The sequence below is a fragment of the Diabrotica virgifera genome, chromosome 6, assembly GCF_917563875.1.
Source record: "Diabrotica virgifera virgifera chromosome 6, PGI_DIABVI_V3a".
Lineage (NCBI taxonomy): Eukaryota > Metazoa > Arthropoda > Insecta > Coleoptera > Chrysomelidae > Diabrotica > Diabrotica virgifera.
Window position 1 is genome coordinate 3,401,738 of NC_065448.1, and position 14,508 is coordinate 3,416,245.

Below are 14,508 nucleotides of genomic sequence, written 5' to 3' on the forward strand. Positions count from 1 at the left end.
TTATGGAATACATTGTTGCATGTTTCAGTATGTTTAAACCATTTCTTTGGACTCGGTTAGAAAATTAGTTAGTGCAGATGTCAAGTTAGATAGTTTTTCAGTCGCTATCTAATTTGTAAACAAAGTTAGTATTTTAAGTCTCTCTTATTAAGCTATTTATAGATAAAAATTGATAATTGTCAGTGTCAGTAGAAAAAGTAATAAAACGTTGGAAAATTTGGAAAAAGAACTAAATTTTATTGAGTTTCCATTATTCAGTTGCAGCTAACCCAATTTGATTGGTTTTTACTTCGAAACCTGGCAAGTTAAGGAGTAGAACAAGATAAAGAAGTTAATCTAAAGTAAAAGTTATCTTGTGACAAGATAAAGAAGTTAACCTAAAGTAAAAGTTATCTTGTTCGAAACAATTGCCAGATGTTGTAAAATGCCCAGTTTTTCAGGAGTTGTGGGGAAATTTTATTTTTGTGGCCCAGAGAGCACATAGCTTATTTCTTGAGGTACCCTCTTTACAATGACCCCTCATACGTCATGATCCCCGTACGTTAAGCCATTTGGCCGTTATTAACTTACGGCCTCTTTGGCAATTCTAGCCTTAACTATTCATTAATTACTTTTTAAAAATGACCAGAATGGAATCTTCTGACTTTTAAAAATTTCCCTAGAATCTGGGGAAATATTTATTTTTTATCTCGCTCTAACACATAGGATCTTATGGAAGGCGCTGTTGCCAGTTGATGTGAAATGTCCAGGAGATCCGGGGAAATTTAGTTTTTGTCGTCCACAACATGCCTATTTTAATTCTACTTTTATATATTTGTTGAGTATCATTTGGGTTTATTTTTAGGTTCAAACTGGTATGGACGTCTTCAGAGTATTCGACTCCCTCAACTATCTACCCAATTTAATCGTCGGTATGGATGCTGCTGGAAAGGCAGGAGGTATCGTTGAAGCCGCCATTTCCTACTCCGGTGACGTCAGCAATCCAAACAAGAAGAAATATGACCTGAAATATTATCTTAACATCGCTGATGAATTGGTAAAAGCCGGAACGCACGTTTTGGCCATTAAGGATATGGCTGGTTTGTTGAAACCCAAAGCAGCAAAGTAAGATTCTATTACATCCCCTCATACAAAATATAACCTACTATATTTCATGGGAATGGATGACAATTTTAATTGAAAAAACATTTATTTTGATGTTTCCATTTCCACTTCGGAAATTATTGATAGGTAATACGGAAATGCTAGAAGAAAATAGTTTCCGCACTTTCTTTTCTCTCTCATAATCCTCTGTCCAACATTATCTATTATATTTCATAGGAAAAAACCGAAATTTTAATTAAAAATGTGTTTATTTTGACGTTTCTGTTTCCTTCTTCTTTTTCTTCGGCTTTTCCCCTTGTGAGTTATATAAAGGAACCGTCCTGCATATTTTTGAAGTTCCATTTTTATGTTACCTGGTCCTGATGCTGTGTTGTTTTTGGCTTTCTTTAGTGCTTTAGTTATATCTTCCTGTGTGTTTCTCCGTTTCTCTAGAAATTTCTGTAGCTTTCTATTGGTCAGAATCTCCTATGAATGAAATAATCGCTGTAATTTTTATTCTTGTAGGTTTCTATTGGTCAGAATCTCTATGAATGAAATAATCTGTATGATATTTTTACTTCGGATGTTTCTCATTGTTTCCATGCTTCAGTTGATCTGTTACAGCCTATCGCGTTGTCTATGTCTCTACACATTCTCTCCCACTATTCATTCTTCTTGAGCCTTATTATTTGCTTCACTTGCTGTCCGAATGTCGAATTCTTCTCTATTTTTCATTTCTAAGTGGAACATATTCTCCCTTTTATGCATACACTCATAGTATTATTTTTTAGGATGCTTGTGTCAGCTATTAGAGACAAATATCCCGATCTGCCAATTCACATCCATACACATGACACCAGTGGTGCAGGAGTAGCTGCTATGCTCGCATGTGCCGAGGCTGGGGCAGATGTTATCGATGTTGCCGTTGATTCTATGTCTGGAATTACAAGTCAACCTAGTATGGGAGCCATCGTTGCCAGTTTACAGGTAAATTTATTGTTCATCAATTTATTCTGTGTTTGTATGTTTATTACGTGTAGGAAATGAGAGAAATATATTTAAAACGATTTTTATATTAGTATGCTGGGCCACCAAGTATGTTTCGGTAAGATCAGCGTTGCCAGGTCAACGAAGTCATAAAATCGTATGCCGTTGTTCAAATTCGTCTTTATATTATATACATTTATATACATTTCTTTTTTATTAAATTTACTTTTGAAAATTGTCTTTCATAACTTGCATTTCAATTAAATAAAATTAACACAGACAATACAAAGTAGATTCAGACGATTCCATGTGAATTTCAAAACACAATTAGTTTTTATCACAATTCCTGCTGACAGTGTGTGCCTTGTTTGTTACTTGAAAACATTTGTGTTAAATTTGAAACTTATCTAGGTTTTAGGAGCAATATGTCTGAAAAAAAATTCATTGGCGGTTAGGTATGAAACCTGACAAAAAATATATTAGATTGTGACAAAATGTACCAAAGGTTCGTAAGGGATAGCCACATGATCTATTTTTTGACTGAGAGATAATTTTCCGCATTAAAAGATTATTGCGCAGAGCACTAAAGCTCATTTATTGTAAATTTTAATAATACATCTTTATTTTTTTAAATATTAATAGATTACTTAAATTTTATTGATTTATTTCATTTTATAGGGTTCAGCAAATGATACGGGCATTGAGTTACCCAAAGTTACCGAATACTCCGCCTATTGGGAACAAACCAGAACGTTGTATGCTCCATTTGAATGTACTACGACGATGAAGAGTGGAAATGCCGATGTCTACAATAACGAAATACCTGGTGGACAGTACACCAACTTACAGTTCCAAGCCTTCTCTCTAGGTAAGAAAATACGTTGTTTTTATGTAATATACTTACTAAGGTAATATGTATACGACTACGAATGGTGGGCGTGGAACGTCATATGTCTCATTTTACATCGCATTTGACGTGACATGTAACATTCTATGTCATAGGTCACATTTCACGTAATTACATTGTTGTCAGATTTTCCGTTTTTTTGGAAATTTAATGAAATTTCATATTTTAAATGGAACACCCTGTAAGTTCCTAGAAATAGTGATTATTTTTCCCTATACTTAAATATATTGCTACATTTCGTAGCAGATATTATAAGTAAAAAATATTATATTTGAAATAACGGAGTGCCTAAATTTAAGTTCAAATCTGCTTCTATCTGCTCCCTATAAGAATTTTGTTTTTTAATTGTAACAACTAAAAAACAATATTTCAAAATGAAATAAGCCCAAAATTCTTATCGGGAACTGCAAAAATAAGGTTTAAACTTGAATTTAGGCACTTCGTAATTTCAAAAATAATATTTTTTACTTAGTTACTGTTTACTTTGTTACCGTTTTGAGCCTTGAAAATGGTCATTTTTTGTCTTGTTTAGTTTTAAATTGTTTATAACTCGAAAACGATCAACTTTATAGAAAGATTACAACATACTTTTTTTGTTCCGGATGATACAAAAAATCTGAAATAGCATGTACCCGGGCCGAAAAAAGAAATTATGACAATTAGCTCTAGGGAACATTACATGAAAAATAATCAGTATTTCTCAATGACTTCAGAACTCAAAAAATATACAGGGTGATCCATTTAAAATAAGAAAGTTCATTAGATTTCCAGAAAAACGGAAGATTTGACAACAATGTAAATACCATTATAATATCCCCTGCATCACAAGACCCTTACTCACTAAAACCTATAAAAATCGGGTAAGCCGTTTCTGAGATAATTGCCGCGTTCCATACATAAAACTCGCTCTGTATTCTATAAAAATATAATGCTAATGTTGGATATTTTTTTTCAGGTTTAGGCGATTTCTTCGAAGACGTAAAGAAGGCTTACGCCGAAGCCAACATCTTATTGGGCGACATAATCAAAGTAACGCCCTCTTCCAAAGTAGTAGGAGATTTGGCGCAATTCATGGTCCAAAACAAACTTACCCCTCAAGACGTTTTAAACAAAGCCGAAGAACTTTCATTCCCCAAATCCGTAGTAGAATTCCTCCAAGGACACATTGGACAACCCTACGGGGGATTCCCAGAGCCTCTCAGATCTAACGTCCTCAGAGACATGCCTCGCATTGAAGGAAGACCTGGTGAGAGTCTTCCACCTCTAGATTTTAAAGCACTAGGAGCTGATTTGAAAGAAACTTTCCCTAATGCAACCGATAGAGATGTTATGTCTGCAGCTTTATATCCACAAGTCACAAACGAATACTTAGCATTTAATGAGAAATTTGGACCAGTAGACAAGCTTCAAACTAGGATGTTCTTGGTAGGACCTAAAGTAGGAGAAGAATTCGAAGTGACCATCGAAAGAGGAAAAACTCTAGGCATTAAAACTCTAGCAGTAGCTGAAGACTTAACAGAAAACGGTGAGAGAGAAGTATTCTTTGAACTTAATGGTACTCTGCGATCAGTCTTGATCAGAGACAAGTCTGCAGGTGAAGAATTACACCTCCATCCTAAAGCCGAGAAAACCAACAAAAAACAAGTAGGAGCTCCTATGCCCGGTACCGTAATTGATATTAGAATAAAGGCTGGTGACAAAGTAGAGAAAGGTACACCATTAGTAATCCTTTCTGCCATGAAAATGGAAACAGTAGTCCAAAGTCCTGTAGCTGGAGTTGTCAAAACGATAGACGCTGCCATGGGAATGAAACTTGAAGCTGAAGATTTAATTATTACTTTAGAATAGGTACTACTTTCAGGAACGCTATTATACAGAGCCTGGTCATAATTTTAGTAACGTTATAGTTGGTTCTTTAAAAGAAGATACTCATAAAAGACTTTGTGGCACTACGTGCCTATTGGAGAGTGTAATATACGTCTTTATCACCATATTGGTACTGCTAGCGTACTCAAAAAACTTGATTTTCTCAAGTTATCTATGACTATCAGTGTTTGGATCTTCTATCATGCGTTTCATCACAGAAGTTGTTCTCGTGTGATGACACAACTTCCAAGTAGGTGGTACATTTTGACGATACATTTATTCCCAAGACTTATTTTAAGATAAAACTCTGTTGCGCGGTTGACCTCACAAGTTTAAATCCAGGTTGATACCCCTCATGATTTTATTGGGTCCATGGTGATACACATGTCAATTATTTTGTTTCTGCTAGTATAGATGTCTGTAACATTCCCCTATTTATTGTTGATGATATTGTAAACCTGAATGTTATATTGTTGTTTCTACTAATATTTTATAAAGCTGACTGGAAATTTTGTTACACTTTACTAATACTAACTAGAACACTGCTAGAAATAAAATAATTTCACATTCGACAGTTGTCAAACGTCAGATGTCACATATCACTGTTTGTATTGGTGGAATTACGGCTTTTATTTACAAGGAAAGCACCTTTTAACAATTGAGAAGTGGCATTGGATCCGACTCGGATCAAACAGAAACAGAAGAAAGAATAAAAGAAGACGACATTGAATATGCGTGCCACTAATTTAAGCATCACACGTTCTTAATTTTATGATAAATATATATTTGGGAATCCCCGAACTCTACAAACTATTTTTTATAAATACAAAATATTAAATATACTATATTTTTAAAAATACAAAGTATACACAATGGCGTTATGAATTATAATGTGGTATTTTGTAGTGTTTTATGTATGTTTATTTGTTCGTTTTTATATTGTCTGCAATTTCTTCTTAGTATAGACAAACGTGTGTGTATTATGTTGTATATATCGTTAACACTTTCAGACCTGTTTTTGTAGATTTTTAAGCATGTCAAAAGTCATGTATCAAACGTCAAAAGTTATATGTCAAACATCAAACGTCAATTCAACAAAACTTGAAATATGCCAAAGGATGTATTCTTAATTGTCACACCTAACCTAATATAACCTATGAATATAGTATAGTAAGGTGTAAAACCGTCAACTAATACTTTTCGGATAGTATCCAGCCTTGTATTACTCTCATTTTCATTGTGAATTCCTCTTTTCCTTGTATTTATGAACATGTACTGCCATAAGGTTATAAATTGATAACTCTTATCAACTAACTTTATTCTTATTAATATCGTTCAGGCTTGAAAGTGTTTAAAAGACAATATTATTATTCCTAGTGTCATTTTAAGACATTTTACTAAATTAATTCATTTTTATATTCATAAAGACGCAATATGCTCGACAAACCATCTCGAAGAAATTGCAAATCTAACTTATGTTAATAACTTCCAATGACATTACATATACTTGTTTAGGCTGTGTTGTTAAATTACTTTTAAACGTTGTTGTTGTTATTAAAAATTTGATAATGATTTATTGATATGTACCATTTTTAAAATGATAATTTTACCATGATCAGGTTTGTATAATTTATTACTCTCTATATTTAATATATTTTTTTACATAAAGGTGTTTTTATTTTAAAACCGCAAACCAAATATATCATGTGCTCATCGAAAAAGACATGGAAAATGTATAAAGAACATGCAGAGGACCAACTGCAGATACAGATCACTTTATGGTCGGAGTATATACTACCAACATTCGTCGGAGTATATTCTTTTTAGTACATGCGTAGTACAAGCATAGCATGTACCTTGATATATTGATAATGAATAAGGCTATAACACGGTAAAAAATCACTTAAATCGGACAACAGGTTTAGGCAATTCGAGACATCAAAAATGACCAAATTTTTAGTGGATCGATTTTTTTGCACCCGAGTGTATACAGGGTGAGGCAGATAACTGGCCTATTAGAAATATCTCGAGAACTAAAGGCAACAGAATCATGAAAATTGGAATAAGGGAGTTTTGAAGGATGATCTATTAAATGAAAATATTTTCATATCTTTGCAACTTCCGGTTATACCGGAAGTTGCTTATAACTTCGTTCTTTTAAATGGGACACCCTGTATATTTTTACATTTTTGGATTCTCTTCGATGTCTTCTTTCTTAAAATATAAGGTTTTGTAATATTATACAGGGTATTTTAAAAGATAATTACGTTTTTTTATTAATTTCGTAGCAACATTCACACCCTGTAGAATTGTAGTAGTTTGACATCTAAAACTCTACTTACGTTCAAATGATTTTTAATATACTCTACTATTGTTAAGAATCATTAGTATAGCTAAATTTTTAATTTTAGTATACAGGGTTGGTCGAAACTCGGAATGAGTATTTTCTGAGTTTTCTTAAATGGAACACCCTGTATTTTAGTATTGTAATGAAATGATATTTTATGGTACTTTTTTATTTCTTAAGCATTCCCTATACCTAACTGCTTTAATTTGTGCTTAATTGTTAATCGCACCAACAATCTTAACTAAGTAGGTATTTCGATAGCTAAACCATTATTGGTAATTTTAAGGACCAGTCTGGAATAATATGTATTTATTTCTGAAAAATTATTTGGGATTGAGTATTTTCACGGCCAACCTAATAAAATTTTACGTATTTTTTGTTGCAATTAATGTTTAGCTTGAATCACCAATAACTCACAAATTAAAGCAGTTAGGTATAGGGAATGCTTAAGAAATAAAAAAGTACTATAAAATATCATTTCACTACAATACAAAAATACAGGGTGTTCCATTTAAGAAAACTCAGAAAATACTCATTCCGAGTTTCGACCAATCCTGTATACTAAAATTAAAAATTTAGCTATACTAATGATTCTTAACAATAGTAGAGTATATTAAAAATCATTTGAACGTAAGTAGAGTTTTAGATGTCAAACTACTACAATTCTACAGGGTGTGAATGTTGCTACGAAATTAATAAAAAAACGTAATTATCTTTTAAAATACCCTGTATAATATTACAAAACCTTATATTTTAAGAAAGAAGACATCGAAGAGAATCCAAAAATGTAAAAATATACAGGGTGTCCCATTTAAAAAAACGAAGTTATAAGCAACTTCCGGTATGACCGGAAGTTGCAAAGAGATGAAAATATTTTCATTTAATAGATCATCCTTCAAAACCCCTTTATTCCAATTTTCATGATTCTGTTGCCTTTAGTTCTCGAGATATTTTTCTAATAGGCCAGTTATCTGCCTCACCCTATATACAGGGTTTTATTTTTCACACAGGTTTCAGGTTGAATTGAAACTCCAAAAGTATCATTTCAATTATATTTTAATCATTTAAAAACCAGACTATGTTCTTGAATCAAAATCGTAACAATAAACAAAAACGATATATAACGAAAGCCGTCTCACGATACTTGTAAACTAACTTAAACTTAACTTAAAATAAACGTGGTGAATGTAACCCGGTGGTCTGATGATCCAGTTCGGGATCGTGGCTGGAGCCGATGGGGCCCCAATCGTGCAATCCCTGGGAATTGGCCAGTCGATGTGTCAAACGGTGCGCTATGGAGAAACCCCCGCTGCCTTCCAGTTGCGTTAAAACGATGATCACTTGGCGCGTCAACGGAGGCACTGAGTCGACAGTTTTTAGTGTTCCCCTGGTGGAGACCACGTTGTAGCTTTCCTGATAACAACAATAATTTTGCATTAGGTACAGATAGGCCAGCAAAGAAAAAAAAAACAGCTGAAAAATCTTATATAGGTTTTTGAAGCTTCTAAATAAACTATTTTGTTGTTTCAATTTCTGTCATAAAAGAATTTTGTAATCGACTTTAAACTCATATAAATCAAAGAAAATGTTTCATTAAATCAAAACAACTTTAAGTAGGGCAGTCAATGAGGATATTTGGCTCCGAATTCCATCCTACTACATCGATTTACAATTTACTTGATATTTTCATTGTAAGTAGCGAATAGCTCAATAAATAAAGTCTACCCTATGCCGATGTTCGCTTTTATCTTCTTCTCGGGGGTGATTTTTTTTTTATTAAAATAGCCACGGAATAGGCTAGAGAACCTAATTCTAAGCAAAAACTGTTCTATAATTATTTTTTGAAAACTCAATACTTTTTGAGTTATTCGCAATTGAAAATTGCCCATTTTCATTGAAAAATGACACCTTTTCGGACGGATTTTGGCGAATAACTTAAAAACTATACATCTAACAAAAAAAACTATATAAAATATTTTTGTAGCACATAAAAAAACAGAAGAGATTCTTTCCTTCATAGATCTTCTAGTTATAATATAAAAAAGGATATGGTAGGTGAGGAGGGTTTGTTTTTTTGGTGAATGCTCAAATCGGTTCATGTTTCATGGTTCATTTTGTAGTTCATGAAAAGACCTTTAATAAAATGAGCAATATTAAATGTCGATTACATTCAAACTAAGCGAGATATGCTGCAAAAAATTGATGACTAATGTATTTTAAGAAGAAATGAGAAGTATATTTGACCCCTCATCCATCAGAATTATTTAAATACATCGTTTTCCTTCCACAATACTTTTTACTATAGTATTAGTTTTATGTTACAAAAGTTGGACTGGTTTAAAATGAATGGTTTTTTTAAAAAATAAGATCAAATTATAGAGCACATTTTTAAATTTTCTTAAAAATCTTCCTTTTTTTCCATGTTACTCGAAAATGATGAGAGATCCAAAAAAGAGATACCACACAAAAATAAAGCGATTTCTAGATAAAAATTCCGTTTTTATATTTCATTTCTGTATCTCTTATCATTTTCAAGTTACACGGAGAAAAAGGAAGATTTTTAAGAAATTTTAAAAATGCGCCCTATAATTTAATCTTATTTTTTTCAAAAACCATTCATTTTAATTCTATCCAACTTTTTGAACATAGAAATAACACTATAATAAAAGGTACTGTAGAAGTAAAACGATGTATTTACATTCTGGTGGATGAGGGTTAAAATTACTTCTCATTTTTTCTTAAAATACATTAGTTATCAATTTTGTTTGCACCATATCTCGCTTAGTCTGAACATAATCGGCCTTTAATATTGCTCATTTTAAAAGTCTTTTCAAGCACTACAAAATATATTGGGAGCATTATACACCTAAAATCGATCGTTTCTCTGTTATTTCAAGTTGAATACACCAATTTGAACATGTAACAAAAAACAAACTCTTCACCTACCATATCTCTTTTTGTTTTTTTATAACCTACAAAAATGTTTTATATAGTTCTTTAAGTTAAATGCATAGTTTTTAAGATATTCGCAAAAAACCGTTCGAAAAAGTGTTAAGTTTCAATCAAAATGGCCAATTTTCAACCACGAATAACTCAAAAAGTCTTGAGTTTTCAAAAAAAAAATATAGAACCGTTTTTGCTTAGAATTAGATTCTCTAGCGAATTCCGCAGTTATTTTAACAATTTTCCACCCTTGAGAAGGGGTGGGAACCACCCCCAAGATAAAATAGGGATTCGGCATATGGTAGACTTTGAATTAGGAGATATGTAGAGGCTATTGCCAAAATTTCATTAAAATCCATGCAGTAGGATAGAATTCGGAGGTAATATCTTAGTCTTGCTCCCATTGACTGGCGTAAAGGGAAATATTAGAAATAATTTATTCATCGAAATATATTTCATAAAATTTTATGTCTAATGCGTACTTGGTTTTCAAATTTAATTTGGAATTCCAGATCCACTACGAGGTGATATACAGGGTGTCCCAGACTAATTTAGCCACGCTATATCTCTTAAACGAATAGATACTTTCGAATGAGACACAAAGTGGTATATTCTACTTATAATACACTTTAATATGGCGTATAAAAAAATCATCCCCTAAATATTCATCCCTTAGTTACAACCCCTAACTTTAATTTTTTTAATAGCACTCTGTATATTTTTTATAGTTTTGGATGTGGTCTTTTATAGTCTATTCAACACATTTTTTGAAAATAAAATCGGTTCGTAAATAACCAAGAAACTATCAGTTTATTTTTGTTAATTGTGTGTCCCAGACTAATTTATCCAGGCTATATTTCTTAAACGAATAAAGATTTTCGAATGGGACAAAAACTGATCTATTTCACTTGTAATACACTTTCATATGGCGTAGAAAAAATTCATCCCCTAAATATTCATCCCTAACCTACAGGGTGCTATTTAAAAAAAATACAGTTAGGGGTTGTAACTAAGGGATGAATATTTAGGGGATAATTTTTTTCTGCGTCATATTAAAGTTTATTACAAATGTAATAGATCAGTTTTTGTCCCATTCGAAAATCTCTATTCGTTTAAGAAATATAGCCTGGATAAATTAGTCTGGGACACACAATTAACAAAAATAAACTGATAATTTCTTGGTTATTTACGAACCGATTTTATTTTCAAAAAATGTGTTGAATAGACTATAAAAGACCACATCCAAAACTATAAAAAATATACAGGGTGCTATTAAAACAATTTAAGGTAGGGGTTGTAACTAAGGGATGAATATTTAGGGAATAACATTTTTGCGCGCCATATTAAAGTGTATTACAAGTAGAATAGACCACTTTTTATCCCAATTGAAAATCTCTATTCGTTTAAGAGATATAGCGTGGCTAAATTAGTCTGGGACACCCTGTATATATGGCATTTTGAGTAAGAAAACAAGCAATTTGATTCAACCCAGTCTGTGAAACTTCTAAAAATGACGTCCGGGTGCAACAATGCATTAGAGCGAAGTGTATTAATTCGTGTCATACAGGAATCACTCCACCACGCTCCAATGCTCCAGACCATCCCTTTCCCTCCTATAGCCCCTATAGGTGGATTACTAAATGAGTTGGAGATATTCGTCGGCGCAAGAGTAATGTTACGAGCTAACATTAATATCGAAAAAGGTCTAGTTAATGGGGCTATGGGTAACATTGTTGAGATTGTGTGGTCTCTATATCGCCGTAATCAAATGTATGCGATATATCCACAAACAACATATTTAATCATCAAAAAATATCAAAATTGCTTCAAAATTAAGACAAAAAAATTATGCAATAAAATAACCGTTGACCTACCCAAAACGGACGCATATGACTGATACTCGAATGTCGCAATTGAGGAAATCGATTTATCTTTGGAAGATAAATAAACGTACCAATATTTGTCTTTCTAAATAGAAAAGCGCTCTGGAGTTATTAAAAAAAAACTAATTCCAAGACGCCATCTTTAAAGAGCTTTAGCTCCCTTAAAACTCGATATATCCATATAGTAGCAGTTAAAAACTGCAGTGTTAGCTAGTTCTGAGCTATTCTGAAAATTTCAGGTGCCTAGGTAGCCTGGTTTAAAATGGATTATAAAATTTGCCGGACATAGTGACAAAGACCAAACAAAGTATATAAAATCGTTTTAATAAAATAGATGCAAAGATGAGGTGAATGGAGTATTTATCAACAATATACGATATGCTGATGATGGTGTCTTAATTTGTGACAACATAGTCGATCTGCAACAACTTGTCACGATAATCGCAGAATACAGTAAGCGAATGGGATTACAGATATAATACCAAAAAGACCAAATTCATGATCATCTCCAGAAACTTGGATGCACTTGAAAATTCCACCATAACACTGAATACCAAGTCCATGAGTGAAGAGCGAGCAAATTAAATACCTGGGAACGTGGCTTTTTGAAGACTGGGCATCGGACAGGGAAGCAAAATGTCGTATTGAGCAAGCTCGATAAGCTTTCATAAAATTCAGGAAGGTACTGACCTGTTCAGAGTTCGATCTTCAACTGAGACTAAGGACCAATTTCTCATATCGAGTTCAACTCCAGTTTAACCTGAACTTCTAGTAAACGTCAGTTTAAAGTCAAAATCGTCTTTCTCAATTCCCGTTCAACCGATGGCAGTTTAAACTTGAACGATGCTTGAACGCTAGAATTCGGCCGTTCAAAGATTTCAGAACTCAGTTCAGATGATTTCATGGACTACGCATGCGTTGTATTAACACGAAACGCTGTCATAATATAAATATATCCTATTTTATTATATTAAGCCTAACGATAAACGATAACATTATTTGTGTTTTTATAATATTTATTTAATATTTATTTATTTTAATTATTCGTAAAAGCCTAAGAAGGTATATCACCACTTGGGAAGCCATAGATGAAAGACTAATTAAAATAAACCTCAATATACATGGTCATAAACTAACGATAATAGGTGTATATGCAGTTAACGAAGATGCATTGGTTAACAAGAAAGAAGAATTCTACGAGAAACTAAACCGAGAAATAACATCGATAGGAAATACGAGGGAATTAATCTTACTTGGAGATTTTAATGGCAGGGTCGGAAAAAAACAAAACAATAAAATAATTGGTCCTTACGGAGAAAACATAACAAATGACAATGGGACCAGACTCATCACAATATGCGAACAGAACCAGCTCCGTATTACAAATGGATTCTATCAACATCGAGAAGTACATAAATACACCTGGGGACAGAGAACAAGGAATCTAAAATCTATAATAGATTACTTGATTGTACGCCAAAGATCAAATCTTAAAATCTACGACGTAAGAGCTTATAGAGGTGCAGTTTGTGGAAGCGATCACCATTTCTTAAAAGCAAAAATAATGTTTTCAAGAAGATGCCAGAAGGAACAACCAGTAGTTCGCTCAGAGATGGCAGATGACGTAAGATATAATCTTATAAGCCTAGAACAAGATAGTGTAAAAATATTGTATCAAAACAGACTAAACGAGAAACTTAAAAACATAACTTTCAATAACATCGAGGACCACTACAATTACATTAAAGAAAGTATTCACTCTGCAGCAAAAGAAGCCCTTGGATATTACGAAAAGAAAAACAAAAATACTCCATACTGGTGGGATGAAGAAATAGACACAGCGATAAAACAAAAGAAACAAAAGTATGAACAATATTTAAGTGCAAAAACAGATACCAATTGGTCTAATTACAAAAACCAACAAGCTAAGGTGAGACAAATGATAAGACAGAAAAAAAATGAATCCTGGGATCAAAACTGTCAAAAAATAAATACGTACATAGGAGGAACCAGAAGTACACAAAGCTGGAAACTTATTAAATCTCTTAGGACCAACGACGAGAAAAAAGATTTAATCTCACCAATTTCGTTAGAAGCATGGGACATGTACTTCAGTAAACTGTTACAAGAAGATCGAGTAGAATTCAAAATAAAAGATAATAACCAAAACATACGCGTTGAAGCATCTCCTATAAGAATCACGAAAAAGGAAGTAAAGGATATTTGTACTTCACTCAAAAACAAAAAAGCACCCGGACCTGGCAATATACCCTCAGAACTAATAAAAAATGGAACTGAAAAACTATATGAGCACCTGACAATACTCTTTCAAAACTGCATAAACAAAGTAGAGGTTCCAGCCGAATTTAAAACCTCTACCATTTCAACTTTACATAAAAAAGGAAACAAACAAAATTGCGATAATTACCGTGGAATAGCAGTTACTAGTACCATTAGTAAAATCTATGGGAAAATGATCAAAAATAGAATAG

At 32.8% G+C, this 14,508-nt stretch overlaps 2 protein-coding genes across 6 annotated transcripts in view; one reads left to right on the forward strand and one right to left on the reverse strand.

Moving 5' to 3' along the window:
* The window catches only part of LOC114326335 (pyruvate carboxylase, mitochondrial), a 107,028-nt gene extending 100,517 nt beyond the window's left edge, over positions 1-6,511 (forward strand). For both annotated transcript variants that reach the window (XM_028274665.2, XM_028274666.2), the window contains 4 exons: positions 845-1,104; positions 1,875-2,070; positions 2,749-2,938; positions 3,933-6,511. In XM_028274665.2, coding sequence (XP_028130466.1) covers positions 845-1,104; positions 1,875-2,070; positions 2,749-2,938; positions 3,933-4,825 — 1,539 coding nt within the window. In that variant the 3' untranslated portion in view covers positions 4,826-6,511. The remainder of the gene's footprint in view (positions 1-844; positions 1,105-1,874; positions 2,071-2,748; positions 2,939-3,932) is intronic.
* Positions 6,512-8,228: 1,717 nt separating this feature from the next.
* The window catches only part of LOC114326336 (calpain-D-like), a 104,252-nt gene continuing 97,972 nt past the window's right edge, over positions 8,229-14,508 (reverse strand). For all 4 annotated transcript variants that reach the window (XM_028274669.2, XM_028274667.2, XM_028274668.2 and 1 more), the window contains one exon: positions 8,229-8,603. In XM_028274669.2, coding sequence (XP_028130470.1) covers positions 8,358-8,603 — 246 coding nt within the window. In that variant the 3' untranslated portion in view covers positions 8,229-8,357. The remainder of the gene's footprint in view (positions 8,604-14,508) is intronic.